Raw genomic sequence first — 19,566 nt, 5'->3', positions numbered from 1 at the left:
GTATAAATGATCACATAACTTAAGGGGGAAAAAAACCCCACTAATTCTCCAAAAGTCTCATTGAATAGCTTCAGCAAAGACGAGCACAATTAGCTTAATGTTTCATTCTGTATTCTTTTCCTTGTATCCCATCCCCTCATAGGGAGTCAAATATGTTCCTTTTAAAGATTAATTGGACGTTATCACTGCAAAGGCTATCCTATTCCACTCTTGGATTACTCCCATGGTCTACTGTGCCAATTTCCAGCCTGCAACATATTCTCCCTATACATATTCCTCCCTTTTAAAAAAAAATCTTTTTCTACTTGTTCATTTTTTGACTTTTCCTGGTTGTGATGAAAGGCCATCAACCCAAACTCTCAGCTGTTTTTTTTGTACAGATGCTGCCCAACCTACAGAGCAATTCCAGGGGCTGTAAATACATGCAAATAATTGAGCAGGTTGGTAATGATTTAAATTAATTGTTGCTTGCAGGTGTTGAAATCATACTGAAGTAATTGAATTATACAGGCTTGAAATAAGCCCTTCAGCCCACTATGTCCAGGCTGGCCATCTGCAATAGCTCATCACTACCAAATGGATATAGGCTTTGTTAGGATATCACTGTAGGTGGAAATTAATACAGAAGGAAATGTGAAACACACTTCATAAAACTCCTTTATGATGCGCTTTCTTAACACCACATTAACATTGCACACTTTCAAGAAATAATACTGTTACCAAAAGTACAATCATAATTTAAAATGACCAAGAGGCACAATGTGGCAAGATACTGAGTCAAGCAAACACCTGCAGCAGGAAAATTTGACAAACAGAAAAGTTAGATTGCATGTCACCTTGACACTCATTAATGGACTAGACTGGGACAATATTTTAAATGGACTAGACTGGGACAATATTTTTTAAATGCCCTCCAGCTTCATTTCTAATTCAGAGACAAATCTATCAATAGTCTCAAAAGTGTTGATATTTTCAATCAAGAAAAATGTATGTGTATGGACTGACTTGGCTGGAAATATGAGCAAATGCAGTTTGATAAATGTACATTTCTGTAATTAAACATAGACTGCAGCAGTAATTGTCCACAATCCCATTGCAAATTGAAAATCAAATACAATAACACTTAATTTGGAAGGCATGTCCTTTCAAGAAGCAGTGTTTCAAAAACTAGGACTATTTCTATACATTTGTGACATATATGTCCAGTTGTGTACTATCAATCTTTAGTTTTTGAAAGAACCCGGAACGGATAAAATTGAGATTGGTGCAAAAACTTTAAAGAAATTGACTCCGTATTACAAATTATCTGGATGATAAAATCATTGCTGGTAAAGGCAGGATAAGACTTTTAGCTAAAGTATTGAAATCTTGGGGCAGAGGATTGTGCGCATTTTGATGTTCAATCGGTTCAAATGTTTACTTAAAGGTTATAAACAATTCTTGAACAGGCCATATACTGCTGATGCAAACAATGTACATGTACATTCCGGAAGTGGCGGTGCTGGTGAACGGCTGCGGCTCGCCTGCAGTCCCTTTGTCTTTACTTTTTTGTGCTGTTTTTTTTCGTTTTGTCTAGTTAAGTTTTTGGTTTTTAGGTTGTGTTTATGGGGGGGGCGGGGGGGTTGAAACGGGGCTTGCTGTCTCTCCCTTCGGGGAAATGCGACTTTTTTGTCGTATCCCCCTTCTCTGCCTCCGTCTGCGCTGAGGCCTAATGGCGGAGCTGGCGACCTCGAGACTCCGGAGGCAGCCAGTCAGGACTCACCCTGGGCTCGCTCCTGTGAGGGCGGCCCAGCTCGGAACTGGAAAGGCGCTCCCGTCGGAGCGGCCCAGCTCGAGGGAGGAACGGCACTCCCGTCGGAGCGGCCCAGCTCGAGGGAGGAACGGCACTCCCGTCGGAGCGGCCCAGCTCGAGGGAGGAACGGCACTCCCGTCGGAGCGGCCCAGCTCGAGGGAGCGGCACTCCCGTCGGAGCGGCCCAGCTCGAGGGAGGAACGGCACTCACGTGAGGGTGATCCGGCTCGGGGCTGGAACGGTGCTCCGGTGGCTGGGACGGCGTTCTGGCGGCGGTGACCTGAGTCCTGGGTTCAGCCGCGGGCCAGCGGCTGCGACCGCTGGACTGGAGGGCGGCAGCTTCGACCACCCCGGGCCGCGGTGTTTGCGCCGGCCCGTTTGCGGGGTTCGGTGAGCCGCGGGACTGTTTGTGCCATCGCCCGGTGGGGTATCGCCTCAGCGCAGAGGAAGAAGAGGAGGGAAGAGACTGCAGCCCTAAGATTTTTGCCTCCACCACAGTGAGGAGGTGCTTGGAGGATACACTGAGGTGGATATTAATTTGTGTTTAGTGTTGTTTATTGTTGTATGATTGTATGTATGACTGCAGGCACGAAATTTCGTTCAGACCATAAGGTCTGAATGACAATAAAGGAATTCAATTCAAATTTGACTTACGTTTGACAGCTTGCACTTCATATCAAATCTGGAAAGGAATTTTAGGGTGGCAATATTTAATAAATTGGGAGCAGAAAATCCACCAGGCTGTTCGACTGGAAATGACCACGCAAATGAGTAAATATGAAATTAAATACTGGAAAATAAGATACAATAACTCAGATGACGTTAGGTCATAGTGGAATTCTGTTCAATATCAATTCTGAATTGTATAGGCAAAACTATGTGGAGGGCTATAAATTTTTTTTAAATCAGCAATTTATCCAATTATTAGTATAAATGTATTAAAGATGTACAGGTTTTTAGAATCTGCTCCATAAATGCACACTCCTGCCCTATCTTCCGTTTTCATATGGAAAACTCGTTAATGTGGGCTGCCAATACAGTTCGCTCACTTTAATGTTCATGTTGACAGTTGCAGTAAAATGTTCCAATGTATCAAATACCTCCATAGCCAATTAAGTGCTTTGTATGCTCAAACTGATTCAGAAAAGTTTACACACAACACGACTCCACTCAGTGAGATAAATTCATATGCAGAAAGCACCATTGGGGTCTTTCATGTCCACCCGAGAACAGATAGAGCCTCACTGCAACTTACAGTGGAAAGACAGCAGCTTCATCAATTCAGCAATCACACAAGGGTTGCAATGAAGTCCCCAGAGTTAGACACAAACCTTGGACCTGACTCGATGGTACAACGGTAGTTAAAGGCAAGCATCACAAAGCAGTGACATGACACAGATTAACAGTTTCTAATGTTAATATGATATAGATTGCCACAGTACCTTTTACCATGAAATGGGGTACTTGACATCTATAAATTATTCTTACTTTCTAAATGCTGAGGCATAGCAAGTTCTAATTCCGAGCTGCACTGCAGCAATGGATCGATAAGCAGCCAGGTGTGAAAATGCATATAATAAAGCAGGTTTTGCTCAGGAGCACATGATTTGAAACAATTAATGTCAGAAAAGATACCTGGGAGTGACATCAAAAAATTAGAACACAGCAATGATATTCAAAGGACAAAGCAAGAGAAGAAAATGGGAGCTTAAAAATTCAACTTAGCTTCTAAGACTGCATTTTTACTTTTCAACAATCCCAGGCATTTGGCCTTTTAAACACATCGTATTGAATTTGTCAATACATCCATATCATGCTGCCAGCTGCGCTAACGAATTAACTTCCATTCCTCATAAAGTGTCAGCATAGGGAGTGTGTAATCTTCATAAACAGCTATTTTTAACAACATATTATTAGTGCCATGTAGTTTAACAAACATGCAAAAACAGGTAATTTTTAGTTCAGAATTTACACGGGATTAAAAGTTCAATTTCTAAACAACATAAAACAAGATTTCTTTATTCCGCATCTTGAATGTGTGATCATATTGTGAATGCGTCAGATTAAAATGTATGTCTAATTCCTTAATGAGTGCAACCATGCATTTTGATTATAGTTCCAAAAATAAGACAAACAAATGTTGGCGATTTAAATCGTTAAGCATCACAAAACCAGGAATTCAGTAATGCCAAATTTCCTTCAGTACAATATATTGAAGCCACTTGCTCAGCACTGATCTGCAGGGCACTCATTCCCTACACAATGCACACAATCTATAAATGCTTTTGAGGATAGGGATGGAAGTAATTATGGAGTATAGTTCTTCAGTCAAAATATCATCTTCAAATAATCTTCATGATGCAAGTCCAATTAGGAAGCCACCAACAAAACCACCCGTGAGGACAATATTCTTTTTCACAAACACGGTCACCTATGTGGTGGAAGAGAAAATAAAATACTGGTTAGCATTCTTTCAGAGCATCTGGAGAACTCAAGGACACAGTTGTGTAGGAAAGAACTGCAGATGCTGGCTTAAATCGAAGATGGACACAAACAATGTTGGTGTAACTCAGCGGGACAGGCAGCATCTCTGGAGAGAAGGAATGGGTGATTTTTCAGGTAGAGACCCTTCTTCAGACTGATCTTCAGACCAGAAACGTCCCATTCCTTCTCTCCAGAGATGCTGCCTATCCCGCTGAGTTACTCCAGCATTTTTTTGTGTCTATCAAGGACACATTTCTTGGGCTGGGCTCAGAGTCAATTTCCTTGGATGATTTAAGGAAGTAATGAAATAATTTGCACCATCTCTTAATTCTTACATACAACAAGTAATCCTCCGTCAGTTTCGCCACCTCCAACGTGACAACATAGCAAAAGGATTTGAGTATAGGAGCAGGGAGGTTCTACTGCAGTTGTCCAGGGTCTTGGTGAGACCACACCTGGAGTATTGAGTACAGTTTTGGTCTCCAAATCTGAGGAAGGACATTATTGCCATAGAGGGAGTGCAGAGAAGGTTCACCAGACTGATTCCTGGGATGTCAGGACTTTCATATGAGGAAAGACTGGATAGACTAGGCTTGTACTCATTAGAATTTAGGAGATTGAGGGGGGATCTTATAGAAACTTACAAAATTCTTAAGGGGTTGGACAGGCTAGATACAGGAAGATTGTTCCCGATGTTGGGGATGTCCAGGACAAGGGGTCACAGCTTAAGGATAGAGGGGAAACCCTTTAGGACCGAGATGAGAAAAACATTTTTTACACAGAGAGTGGTGAATCTCTGGAACTCTCTGCCACAGAAGGTAGTTGAGGCCAGTTCATTGGCTATATTTAAGAGGGAGTTAGATGTGGCCCTTGTGGCTAAAGGGATCAGGGGGTATGGAGAGAAGGCAGGTACGGGATACTGAGTTGGATGATCAGCCATGATCATATTGAAGGGCCAAATGGCCTACTCCTGCACCTATTTTCCATGTTTCTATGTGACCCCACCACTCACCACATCTTCCCATCTCCCCCCATGTCTGCCTTCCGCAAAGACCGCTCCCTCCGTAACTCCCTTGTCAATTCTTCCCTTCCCTCCCGTACCACCCCCACCCCGGGCACTTTCCGTTGCAACCGCAAGAGATGCAACACCTGTCTCTTTACCTCCCCCCTCGACTCCATTCAAGGACCCAAGCAGTCGTTCCAGGTGCAACAGAGGTTCACCTGCATCTCCTTCAACCTCATCTATTGCATCCGCTGCTCTAGATGTCAGCTGATCTACATCGGTGAGACTATGCGGAGGCTGGGCGATCGTTTCACCGAACACCTCCGCTCGGTCCGCAAGAACCTACCTGACCTCCTGGTGGCTCAGCACTTCAACTCCCCCTCCTATTCCCCATCCGACCTCTCTGTCCTGGGTCTCCTCCATGGCCAGAGTGAGCAACACCGGAAATTGGAGGAACAGCACCTCATATTCCGCTTGGGGAGTCTGCATCCTGCGGGCATGAACATTGAATTCTCCCAATTTTGTTAGCCCTTGCTGTCTCCTCCCCTTCCTCAGCCCTCGGGCTGTCTCCTCCCATCCCTCAGCCCTCGGGCTCCTCCTCCACCTTTTTCCTTTCTTCTCCCCGCCACCCCCCATCAGTCTGAAGAAGGGTTTCGGCCCGAAACGTTGCCTATTTCCTTCGCTCCATAGATGCTGCTGCACCCGCTGAGTTTCTCCAGCATTTTTGTGTACCTTCTTAATTCTTACAATGGGAGTAGTGTCAGAAGATTTCAACATTTTATATTTCTTTGAAAATGATGTAATAAAGTTGGCAATAGGTGAGGGAAGACCTATTTAGAGATAGAAAGGACAAGAAATTTTTAGAAGCTATATTGATTCTTTTTTTTTTAAATAAAAATTAGCTAGTGGTGGAATGGTGAAATAATATTGGTATAATAAGGGTGCTTGATTTTTTTTGTTAAGAAAGCATTTTACTTTAGTTGAGAGATAAAACACATAAACAGGCCGGTCTGTCCACCAAGTCCACGCCAACCATCAACCACCTGTTCATACCAGTTTCATGTTAACTCACTTTTGCATCCACTACCTACACACTAGAGGAAATTTACAGAGGACAATTGACCTACAAACCCACATGTCTTGGGATGTGGGAGGAAACCAGAGCACCTAGAGGAACCCACGCGATCACAAGGAGAATTGCAAACTCCACACAGACAGAATCTGAGGTCAGGATCAAATCTGGGTCACCCTGCCACCCAACTAGTGTGGATGAGCACAGTGTTGATATGTTAATACAATTTTGAAAAAATATTTGATAAGATTACATTAAATAATCTTGTCAGCAAAACCGAAGTTCATTAGATTGAAGAAATGGGAAAGGGGAGAAAATTGAGTGTCAGTTATTATATTAAAATGAAAGAAATGCAAGGTGGTATTCCCTACAGATCAGTTTAAAGACTATAGCTCTTTTTAACATGTATTAATAATCTTAATGGTCATACAGGGCATAATTTTGCAAATGAAAACCTCACAGATGAAAGCCTGTAAGAGAGAATAAGTTGCAGGAAATAAAGTGGGAAGTTGGAGAGAAGAGATTACTTTGGAAAAAGATTGAGGAAGAGCATTAAGAGTTTAGGACGATGGAAACAAGTACAACAATTTGCATAATCAGAATTGGACAACTGTGATGCTCATCGGAAGGAAATAGCATAAGAATATGTAGTGCTTCTGAGGCAGAAAAATATGTGAATAAATTACTAGCAGATCGACAATGCACATATAAGTATTCAGGTATGAAATTAATGTGGTTGAGAGAAAAGGAGAAAATAGAAAAAATCTGCAATGTTCTCAATTTCTGTAACAGAAGGAAACATTTGAACTGATTAACACAACATTAATTCCAGTCAACATATGCATCAAGTTCAAAACCAAAACTACTATAAGGAGACAAGGACTATTAATTTACAGGACTAACCTCATATATTTGATGCAAATTTTTGCATTTAAATTATATTCCATATATTTAGCACTCTTTCCAGATCTGCCCACGAGATAAATATACTCATACACCTGTCTGATTTTTCCATACTGGATGCACTCAAATGTATTTATAGCTCTGCCCTTCACAGATGGACTGAATCCCATTACTGCATCATAGTTTCCACAATCTTTCTGTAACTGTGTAATATTTTCCTTTAATATGGACACAAAATGCTGGAGTAACTCAGCGGGACAGGCAGCATCTCTGGAGAGATGTTTCAGGTCGAGACCCTTCTTCAGACTGATGTCAGGGGAGTGGGTGGGCCAGAGATAGAATGTAGTAGGAGACAGTAAGACTGGTGGGATAACTTGGAAGGGGGAAGGGGATTGAGAGAGAGGAAAAGCAAGGGCTATTTGAAATTGGAAAAGTTAATGCTCATACCGCTGGGGTGTAAGCTACCCAAGCGAAATATGAGGTGCTGTTCCTCCAATTTGTACTGGGCCTCACTCTGTCAATGGAGGAGGCCAAGTCAGAACGGTCAGATTGGGAATGGGAGGGGGAGTTAAAGTGCTGAGCAACCGGGAGATCAGGTAGGTTAAGGCGGACTGAGCAGAGGTGTTCAGCGAAACGATCGCAAGCCTGCGCTTGGTCTCGCCGATGTACAGAAGTTGACACCTGGAACAGCGGATACAGTAGATGAGGTTGGGGGAAATGCAAGTGAACCTCTACCTCACCTGAAAAGCATGTTGGGGTCCTTGGATGGATTCAAGGTGGGAGGTAAAGGTAAAATTTCCTTTAATATAACTGCATCCAGAATGCACGAAAGCAGCTCAGAATATTTAATCTTGGGGCAAGGGGGATTAGTAAAAATGTAAGATAAAAATCAGGAATTGGTGGAAGACAACACAATGGAACGGTGCTGCAATGGAACGGTTGTCCTTAAACAGGGATTTGATGGATAGAAAGGTAGTTTACAGGAGAGCAATTTAAGGTTGAAACAATGTCATAACTGAAAGAAATGACAGACATCAAAGAAACAAAAAAAACTATTCAGTTTAATCTTTCAGGGTCACACATATGCTTCGATATATAGCAGCATCAATCTATAATATTTCCTGTTAGTTTAAACATGTCACTTAGACCAAAATTAAAGTATTCAGCTTCTTTGGAGGGGATTAAACTAAGAAAACAACCAAAGAACATGAATAATTTGTTTTTAACACTATGGCCTGTATTTGGTTAACGCGGCTAAATGGCAATTACTCCAATACACATATACTTCACCATCTCCCTACCTCATCAAATGCACCGTGTACTTCCGAAGTAACCTTATTTTTTCCAATTTTCAACTGTTTCTTTGCCTTGTTCACATCTCTCTCTACTCGTTTCCAGTCAACAGTGATGTATCCTGTGTGATTGGCAACCTGGAAAATAAAACTAGATTATTACTACACCATCTTTACGAATGGATAAATACACATTTGATATGGTGCTAAGTCTTGCTAAATGTGGCTTAAGTATGTTGTAAGGAATAAGCATATCTTGCAACATACTACTACGATGTTTTTTTCCTCTCCAGAGGAAAAAATTACCTCTCCCCTGAACAGTACTTATTTTGCTCTCTCCATGCGAGACAGGATAATGTAATCAAGGTTGTGAGTATTTAGTTGGTAGACACAAAATGCTGGATGGAGTAACTCAGCGGAACAGGCAGCATCTCTGGAGAGAAGGAATGGGTGATGTTTCAGGTCGAGACCCTTCTTCAGACTGATGTCAGGGGAGTAGGCAGGACAGAGATAGAATGTAGTCGGAGACAGTAAGACTAGTGAGATAACTTGGAAGGGGGAGGGGATGGAGAGAGGGAAAGCAAGGTCAATTTGAAGTTAGAGAAGTCAATGCTCATACCGCTGGGGTGTCAGCTACCCAAGCGAAATATGAGGTGCTTTTCCTCCAATTTGCGCTTGGCCTCACTCTGACCATGGAGGAGGCCAGGACAAAGGTCAAATTGGGAATGGGAGGGGGAGTTAAAGTGCTGAGCAACTGGGAGATCAGGTAGGTTAAGGCAGACTGAGCGGAGGTGTTCAGCGAAACGATCGCTGAGCCTGCGCTTGGTCTCGCCGATGTACAGAAGTTGACACCTGGAACAGCGGATACAGTAGATCAGGTTGGAGGAGTTGCAAGTGAACCTCTGCCTCACCTGAAAAGACTGTAGGGGTCCTTGGGTGGAGTCGAGGGGGGAAGTAAAGGGACAGCTATTGCATCTTCTGTGGTTGCAGGGGAAAGTACCTGGGGAGGGGGTGATTTGGGTGGGGAAAGGACGAGTTGGCCAGGGAGTTGCGGAGAGAACGGTCTCTGCGGAGAGCAGAAAGGGAAGAAGTGACCAGTAGTTATCAGTTTCCACAACAATAGAAAGTGGTGGTAGAAACTGGAACATTTTACTGCGTTCTAGTGATGAAATTAACTACTGATTGAATGGTTTTCAAGAGAGAGTTAGATTTAGCTCTTAGTGCTAAGGGAATCAAGGCATATGAGGAAAAAGCCGGCACGGGTTATTGATCTTGGATATTGAATGGTGGTGCTGGCATGAAGGGCCAAATGGCCTACTCTTGCACCTATTTTCTATATTTCTATTATTCATTTTCCTATCTCACCATTTGAAAGATGAAAACGGTGGCTTTACACGTCAAGAAACTCATAAATTAAAAAATCATAGCATAAGTAAGGCAGTTGGAAGTGTTCCCCCCCCCCCCCCCCAACTACCTAGCCTTCCACCACAATGATCTTCCATCCAACAGAAGGCAGAGCTAATCGGACATCATTCACCCCTTAAATTTCCAGTTACATCTTCAAACAATTTCTGCAGCTACTCTGTGGTTTGATATAAAAGTTTTAAAACTTTGCTAATGACATGAAAATCAGAAATAAACAGCATAGTACAGACCTCAGCCAACCGCAAAAATGCAAATGCAGTATGATCACTTAATTTGGAAGGTGGCAGGCAGTGTGGTTCAGTAATACGGTCGTAATGGCTGCATACCAGCCCACACTGCGAATTCAGGGTATTGCTGGGTACTGGTAGCAACTGCTCCATATGTTGATAGATCAGCTGAATCCTACAGTTCTCCTCATTATCACTCTATGTGAAGAAAAATGTTATCCCAAGCCCAGAAATATTTCTATGTAACGAGCTCAACAGCCAGCAATCGCTCAATCATTTTCAACAACTCTCTTTCACCTGCAGAAGGAAAGCACTATAAATTGCATACTTCGTACACACCAAGCCATCCAAGAATGAATGAATGTATTTAGCACTATGTATTTGGACTTCAAAAACCACCAAGAATTTATATATTCTTGAAGTCTGAATTCCCTAATGCTAATTAAATGCCTATCCTTTGATTTACTGGTATGGTACAATTGCCCTTCAATTGTCCAAATAGCAAATAGTCTTGGGGTTATGAACCAGTTTCTTTCCTTTACCTGCGCATAAGCAATTTCTTTCTCCTACTGAACTGCTTCCTAAGACATGAAAATAATCTTTCCATTCCTTAGCTATTTTTGACATGTCAACAACTCTCTCTCACCTGTAGCAAGAAGAAGCCTCCACCAACTGCAGTTGCAGCTAATTTTCCAACTTTCTGAAAGAGGAAGCCTGCACACCTGCAAAAGTTGCAGAAATTTAATTTGATTTAAGAACTGTATTTCTTAACAGATTTCCCATATATTAGAAAAGCAAAATAGTATAGGTAATGAAAATCTGGAATACAAACAGAAAGTGCTGTTAACACTCAAGAGGTCAGGCAACTCAATGGAAAGAGAAAGAGCTAACATTTCAGATCAATTATGTTTCAAAAATGTTTTTCTTTCCGCAAACATTTCCCAATCTACTATGTACCATCAAGATTTTATTTAATGTTAGATTCACGACGATAAAAGCAAGGGATGTGCAAAGAATCTAGCATTTATGTTATAGCAGTGAACTAGAGTCATAGTCATAGTGATGCAGTGTGGAAACAGGCCCTTCGGCCCAAATCGCCCACACCAGCTAACAGCTACCCTAGTCCCACTTGCCTGCACTTGGTCCATAACCCTCCAAACCTGTCCTATCCATGTACCTGTCCAGATGTTTCTTAAACGATGGGATAGTCCCAGCCTCAACTACCTCCTCTGGCAGCTTGTTCCATACACCCACTACCCATTGTGTGAAAAAGTTACCCCTCGGATTCCTACTAAGTCTTTTCCCCTTCACCGTGAACCTATAACCTCTGGTCCTCGATTCCCCTACTCTGGGTAAAAGTCTCTGGGCATCTACCCGATCTATTCCTCTCATGATTTTGTATACCTCCCCTCAACCTCCTACACTCCATGGAATAGCCAAGTCGTAAAGTCTTGAAGCTTGAGATCTGTAACATACTTTGAATACTTTCTCAAATAAAACCTGGTGGGTGCACATCCGGAAAAAAATGTTATTGGTGTAATCAGAAAGCAATTTAAAAAGAGCCAGTGACATCCAACCAGAGATACAGTCTTGGGTTCATGAATCTGTTTCTTTTCATTCAGGTAGTTTATCAGAATCTGATTTCTACTAGTACCGTGGATGTTATACTTCACTTAAAAAAAAGATATTACATTTGATTTGTGAAATTAGATCACGCAGAATTTATTCACTGGGACTAAGATTTACTAGAATGTTGCCTGGGTTTCAGCAACTAAGTTACAGAGAAAGGTTGAACAAGTTAGGGCTTTATTCTTTGGAGCGCAGGTTAAGGGGGGACTTGATAGAGGTTTTTAAAATGATGAGAGGGATAGACAGAGTTGACGTGGAAAAGCTTTTCCCACTGAGAGTTGGGAAGATTCAAACAAGGGGACATGACTTGAGAATTAAGGGACTGAAGTTTAGGGGTAACATGAAGGGGAACTTCTTTACTCAGAGAGTGGTAGCTGTGTGGAATGAGCTTCCAGTGAAGGTGGTGGAGGCAGGTTCGTTTTTATCATTTAAAAATAAATTGGATAGTTATATGGATGGGAAAGGAATGGAGGGTTATGGTCTGAGCGCAGGTATATGGGACTAGGGGAGATTATGTGTTCGGCATGGACTAGAAGGGTCGAGATGGCCTGTTTCCGTGCTGTAATTGTTATATGGTTATTATATATGGGACTGTACTGTAATGGAAAATCTCCCATTTATCTATCCATTTAAAAAACAGCAAAATTGCATTTAGAATGATCTTCGCTCAATATTTTGACCAAGTTAATCTATAACTTGTAGCAATAAAATCTGCAACATCACAACCCCTTCCAGGTCTCCATTTACCATGAATATAAAATAAAGTGAGCAGAATAGAATATTCCCTGCTGAAGGCCATTATTTTTAAATGTTTTTAACTTACCATCCACTGGCTCCTCCAATCATCAACTGTGTTGCTACTGTATATTTCTCAGCAATAGGTCCAGAGTTTCTTCCAAAGAATCGGTTCCACCATCTTTGTCGTTTGGCATATTCAGCCAAATCCAACACTTCAAACTGATCACCTTCATTACCCTGATCTAGAGAAAAATAACAAAATCTAAGCTTTTGCCTTGGTTGAATATGTACAGATGTCCTATCCACAGTGTTACACTCTTCCAAACTGCAGAATAATCCATCTGGTTGATGAGCTGCCAGTTGTTCATATATATCATCTTAATGGATTGAATAATCTTATTGGACAATTAATAATAATATATAACATATAACAATTACAGCACGGAAACAGGCCATCTCGACCCTTCTAGTCCGTGCCGAACACATAATCTCCCCTAGTCCCATATACCTGCGCTCAGACCATAACCCTCCATTCCTTTCCCATCCATATAACTATCCAATTTATTTTTAAATGATAAAAACGAACCTGCCTCCACCACCTTCACTGGAAGCTCATTCCACACAGCCACCACTCTCTGAGTAAAGAAGTTCCCCCTCATGTTACCCCTAAACTTCAGTCCCTTAATTCTCAAGTCATGTCCCCTTGTTTGAATCTTCCCTACTCTCAGTGGGAAAAGCTTTTCCACGTCAACTCTGTCTATCCCTCTCATCATTTTAAAAACCTCTATCAAGTCCCCCCTTAACCTTCTGCGCTCCAAAGAATAAAGCCCTAACTTGTTCAACCTTTCTCTGTAACTTAGTTGCTGAAACCCAGGCAACATTCTAGTAAATAATGCACTTTGCAACAGCCATCCTGAATAATGCCATGAAGTGCAATCTACTGATGTTACATTCCAAATCAAGAGCTATGCTCTGGTAGTCATATTTAATATGTTAATAAATATGAATTTTGGTTTATTAAATTACAAACCATACATAACACCATTTGGCCTTGGAAATCAAACATCGTGCTACAGAAATAATGCAACTCTACATCTCCTCTATTTTTTCCAATATTCATGAGGCTTACTTTCAGTGACTGTTATCCAAGAACACCCAGGTCTCTTTGCACATTCCTTTTTCCAAATCTGACAACATTCAGATAATAATCTGCCTTCTCGTTCTTGTCACCAAAGCGGATAACCTCACATTTATCCACATTATACTGCATCTGCCATGCATCTGCCCACTCACCCAACCTATTCAAGCCACCCTAGCATCCTCCTCGCAGCTCACACAGCCACCCAGCCTTGTATCATCTGCAAACTTAGAGATGTTACATTTAATTCCTTTGTCTAAATCGCTAATATATATTGTAAATAACTGGGGTTCCAGCACTGAGCCTTGCGGTACCCCACTAGTTCTTCTTATCAAGTCCATACACAAGATTAGAAGTTGTTCTGACAGAGCTAAACACACTTCTCGGCATCTGCATACAATGGTGTCTGTCTTGTCGCTTCTTGTGTTTCTTGTGCGTGGTGGTGAAAAGATAGGTGGAAACAGGGCCTTGACGTGAATGCTCCTTCCTTGACCCCACCCCACTAGTCACAGCCTGCCATTCTGAAAAGGGCCCATTAATTCCTACTCATTGCTTCCTGTCTGCCAACCAGTTCTCTATCCTTATCAATACCATACCCGCAATACCATGTTCTCTAATTTTGCACATTAATCTCTTGTGTTTGACTTGTCAAAAGCTTTTTGAAAGACCAGATACACCACATCCACTGGCTCTCCCTCATCCATTCTACTTGTTCCATCCTCAAAAAATTCCAGAAGATTAGTCAAGCATGATTTCCCCTTCATAAATCCATTTATGAATGACTTTGACTGACTTTGAACGATCCTGTCACTGCTTTCCAAATGCGCTGCTATTATATCTTTAATAATGGACTCAAGCATCTTCCCCACTACTGATGTACGGCTAACTGGTCTATAATTCCCCGTTTTCTCTCTCCATCCCTTCTTTAAAAGTGTGGTTACATTAGCTATCTTCCTGTCCGCAGGAACTGATCCAGAGTCTATAGAACATTGGAAAATGATCACCAATGCATCCACGATTTCTAGGGCAACCTCCTTGAATACTCTGGGATGCAGACCATCAGGCCCTGGGGATTTATCTGCCTTCAGTCCCTACAATTTACCATTTCCTCTCTAATGTGGATTTCCTTCAGTTCCTCCCTCCCACTAGATCCTTGGTCCCCTAGTATTTCTGGGAGATTGTTTGTGTCTTCCTTTGTGAAGACAGAACCAAAGTACTTATTTAACTGGTCTGCCATTTCCTCATTTCCCATTATAAATTCACCTGTTTCTGACTGTAAGGGACCTACATTTGTCTTCACTCATTTTTTCCTCTTCACATATCCCTTTGCCAAGCACCTGCATCACTAAGGCATATTTTAACAGGATGCACTATGAGCCTCGGCCAAGGGCGTTACACTTGGCGGCATCATCATGTTCTCAGACAGCTGGCATCAATCCTGGAACAGAGGCATAAGATCACAAATGCTTCCCCACAAACATCGGCAGGAAATGTCCACTTCACAACATTTGTACTAGCAGGCCACCTCCAGAGCACCAGATAACATCAAAGGATGCAAGCATTCTGCAGCCTACTCAGGATTGGAAAATGGAAGTGGAATATTTCCCCCAGACATTGTGGCTACAACACTCCAGCCAGACATGGTCCTGAGGTCCACAATAACCAAGTTGGCATACGTTGTGGAATTGACAGTTCCATGGGAAGATGGTGTTGAAGAAGCTTATGAGGGGAAAAAGACCAAGTACTCTGAACTTGCAACTGAAGCTTCCCAGAATGGCTGGAAGACCACAATTTTCCCTGTCGAAGTGGGATGCAGGGGATTTGTTGCTACATCTATGACCAGGCTATTAAAGAAAATTGGGGTATGGGGTCACTCCCTCCAACAAGCAATCAAATCATTATCAAATCTGCAGAAAAAAGCAGCAATTGGATTTGGATCAAAAGGAGAGATAACAATTGGGTTGCAAGATGGTCAGGAGGGTATGGAATTGAAGGGGGTGTAACTGGGATGCCAGGTATCACCATTGAGCCCTCTGGAGATGTTGTGGGCTTATCAAAGAAGGAGGGTACCCTACCTTTCACCACTCCAATCCCACTGCAAATAGCAAGAGTGCCACCTTATTATAGGGATTGACATCAAGTCCTATTAGCTCTACTAAAGAAGCCTTTACTGTCAGTTTTTATATCCCCCACAAGCTTTATTTCATGCTCCATTGTTCCCTCTCTTAATTAACCCCTTTGTCCTCCTCTGTTACAGCATTGCCATTTGGCCCAACTCATGTGAATAAGTTATAGGAGCAGAATTAGGCCATTCAGCACATCAAGTCTACTCTGCCATTCAATCATAGCTGATCTATCTATCTTTCCCTCTGAACCCCATTCCCCTGCCTTCTCCCCATAACCCCCGACACCCGTACTAATCAACTTTGACATTGATTTATTTTCAGTTAAATTGAACTATTTCATTGTATATTAATAGTGATAAATAGATATGGGCGGCACAGTGGCCCTCACATCGTCCATTATATAGACTGGGGATCAGGTACTATCACCGTGCGTTGCTGGTATCACATTGCTTTATATTCTATGTTATGTGATTATGTTATAGACATAGAAATGTCCAGTTGGCACTCAGCTTCTGCAAACATTATAAGTGTATGGAGACACACTAGAATGCAGTTGCTGGAATCTTGAGCGAACAGCAAAGTGCTGGGGAATCTCAGCGGGTCGGTAGAAGGGTCCGGTGACCGCCCCCTCCATAGTGCATAGTCCATAGCTCTGCCTCTGTTGTGATTATAACTACACGCACTAGGCTGCTGCGGTGCGATGAGTCTGGCCCTCCCTGCAGCCCCACCATGTACAGCCCCCTTGCTGTAAACCTGCCTCTCGCACCCTGCTCCTGGTTCCCTGCCCACTGCTCTTTGCCCGCCCCCTGTCGAGTTTACGCTCAGGCCCCCAGCCCAGCCCAAAGATCTTCGAGCAGAGACTCTGCCCGCCAGCCCCTTTCCTCACCTTTTGCCGCCGCCATTCCGTCCTGCCCTCTCACCTGGAAACAGACCGCCTCGTAGGCGGAGATGATCTCATCCAGATCCCGCCCCCGCTCCCAGGGCTCTGTCAATCATTGCAGACCAAAGATCTAGTAATCAATTCAATTTTCAATTTAAAAACTTTATTGGCATGATAAAAAAAACATTGTTATATTGCCAAAGTATAAAACATGACATACATATTTGAAATGCATAAGTATAAATACAAGTATACAGTGCATGGATAGATATGTCCCTGTACATAAACTTGCAATAGGCCTATAGTAGCAATGTTACAACATTTTGAGATTTTAAAAATCAAGTCTAATTTATCCCATCAGATAAAGCATAAAAATAAGTTTAATTTGACACCTAATTCACTTTCATATCTCAAGTATTTAAAATGTTATGGCCATTTTCATACTCGGAAATGAGCATCTTGTTCCCTATTGATTTTCTATGGACATAACAAAAAAGCTGTGATCGTGAACAGTCAAAAGCCCATAACTCTTAAAAATTAAGAGAACTGAATGAAATTTTCAGTTATCATAGATTGAAGCATTCTGAAACAAATATAAAATAATCTTACTTGGATGACCTGAAATTAAAGCATATAATTAGTTAGTTACCTAATTGTAGCTAATTTCAGACTTCAATTACTAGATCTAAACATCTATCCATTTCTTAATAAATGATTAACATTTTTAAATAGCCTAAATGTCCAAATAATATTCACAAATAATTCACAATAAAACATGATTTTTAAATCTCATTTACATTAATTTATAGACCAAATGGAAGGAATTTAGTGTTCAATTACTGTAAATAAATGCCCATTTAAATCAGCTTTCTAGTGGGTTCCTGTGAACGCGCTGGTTTGGAACGTTCACATTGCGGTAGATTTGTGCCCCAAATGCCGAGAAAAATACTGCGGGATGTAATGGGCCCAAAATGAGCTACTCGCAATATTAAACTTTGTATAAAGGGATCTTAAGAAGCCCTTTTTAATGTAAAAATATACAACCTACGTTCAGTTGCCTGCTTTATGAGACCCTGCGGTTGCTGGTGGTCGCGGGTTTAGAGATTGATTTTTAAACTACTATAACTATTATACGAGGCCTTTAAAACTAATAATAGCTTTTGCGACGGGGACTTCCAGCGATTTTTCGTTAATAATGAACTAGGCTGAACATCTTCGATTTGAACAGCCTAGAGAAAATCGCGTTTTAAACCCGCCCCCTCTAAACGGCGCCAAAATCGCGCACACCCGCAGCGGCAGATTTTCAACGACGCTTCAGGTAGGCTTTGCAACATACCTACCTATAGCCCTTTATTGATTGCTACACATTCTTGCAGCTGTAAGCAGTACAACACAATAGCAAGTTTAGCAATTCAATATTAATTTCTTAGTGTTAGTTAATGTCGATTAGTGTGTGCGTACATATGTGCATGTTGGTCATTCACCGTCTCTCAGGTTATGGCATGCTGTTACGTATTGTGCACCAAGATGTGCCGTATTTCCTTCGCCAAGGATTATTCTTAGTTTTGATGTATCATCTAGTTCTTTAAAGTCAAGAGTTGCCACACTGAGTTTGTCAAAGTATGCTTTCCTTGTTTTGTCAATTTTTTTGCATTTTAGGAGGAAGCGCACCTCTGTTTCAACCTCATCTGTCAAACAGTGGCCGCATATTCTGTTTTCTCTTGGTTGCCAGAATCTCTTCTGTCTTCCTTTTTCAACTGCCAAATAGTGGCCACTTAACCTGTATTTCATGAGGGTCTGTCTCTGCTTTATGTCTCTAACAGTTGAGAGATAGTCTGCCAATTTATAATCTCTTTTTAGGGAACGGTAACATTCTAATCTGCTTTGGCTTTTGGTTTCTTTATCCCAATGTTCCAAGTACGTTTCTTTACATTGTTTGATAATTTGGTTCACTCTAACTGGTGATTGGGGGTCAGTATTGATCTGGGGCCGGTCAGGGTTTAACTGGATAGGGTTTAACTGAATAGGGGTAGTTAGTCTCAGTACCAACTGACACAGGGAACTCTTTTCTGGGTTCCCCTCTTGTGTTTGAAGGGCTTTAAACTGGAGGGTATCTGGGGGGCTAGATTTAAGGTGATTCCAAAAATTTAGTGCTCTTTTCTGGATATTTATTATCAGTGGGTATCTGCCTAGTTCTGCCCTACATGCGTTTGTGGTGTTTTCCTTTGGATACGGAGGATGTTCTGACAAGATTCCGCGTGCAGGGCCTCCGTTGTATGTTTTTCCCATTTACTATAACTATGGTGACTGAGCGGACCCCATACTTCACTACCATAAAGCGCAATAGGCTGGATTACACTGTCAAATATTTTAAGATAAATTTTAATTGGGATTTGGATGTTGTAGAATCTTCTTTTTATTGCATACAGAGCTCTTCGAGCTTTCTCTTTTAGTGCATTCACTGCCATATTGAAGTTCCCTGATGCTGAAACAGTTAGACCAAGGTAAGTATAGTTCATAGTGTGTTCGATAACAGTACCATTGAGAGTAAATTTGTATTTATCTTCCTGACATCTGGGTCTTTTCTGAAAAATCATGATGTTGGTTTTCTTTAGATTTACTGCCAGGGCCCAATTTTGGCAGTACTCATCAAGTAGATCCAACTGTTGCTGCAGTCCCTGTTTTGTGGGGGACAGCAGAACCAAGTCATCCGCATAAAACAATGATTTTACCTCTCCATCCAGAAGACAGAGGCCCTGCGCTGTGCTCTGGTCCAACTTTACTGCCAAATCGTTGATATATACATTAAACAGTGTCGGGCTCAGATTGCAGCCTTGCCGGACGCCTTTTCTCTGGGC

At 41.8% G+C, this 19,566-nt stretch overlaps 1 protein-coding gene across 1 annotated transcript; it reads right to left on the bottom strand.

Moving 5' to 3' along the window:
• Positions 1–2,613: 2,613 nt before the first annotated feature.
• On the bottom strand, positions 2,614–16,776 carry fundc2 (FUN14 domain containing 2). Its single transcript, XM_033030457.1, has 5 exons — positions 16,715–16,776; positions 12,650–12,806; positions 10,844–10,919; positions 8,555–8,683; positions 2,614–4,222 (listed from the first exon to the last, which is right to left on the bottom strand). The coding sequence occupies exons 1-5, from the start codon at positions 16,728–16,730 to the stop codon at positions 4,145–4,147; spliced, it is 456 nt and encodes a 151-aa protein (XP_032886348.1). The 5' UTR covers positions 16,731–16,776; the 3' UTR covers positions 2,614–4,144.
• Positions 16,777–19,566: the final 2,790 nt, after the last annotated feature.

Source organism: Amblyraja radiata, chromosome 12, assembly GCF_010909765.2.
Source record: "Amblyraja radiata isolate CabotCenter1 chromosome 12, sAmbRad1.1.pri, whole genome shotgun sequence".
Taxonomy (NCBI): Eukaryota; Metazoa; Chordata; class Chondrichthyes; order Rajiformes; family Rajidae; genus Amblyraja; species Amblyraja radiata.
The sequence above is the reverse complement of the archived record's forward strand: the minus strand, read 5'-3'. Positions and strand labels throughout refer to the sequence as shown.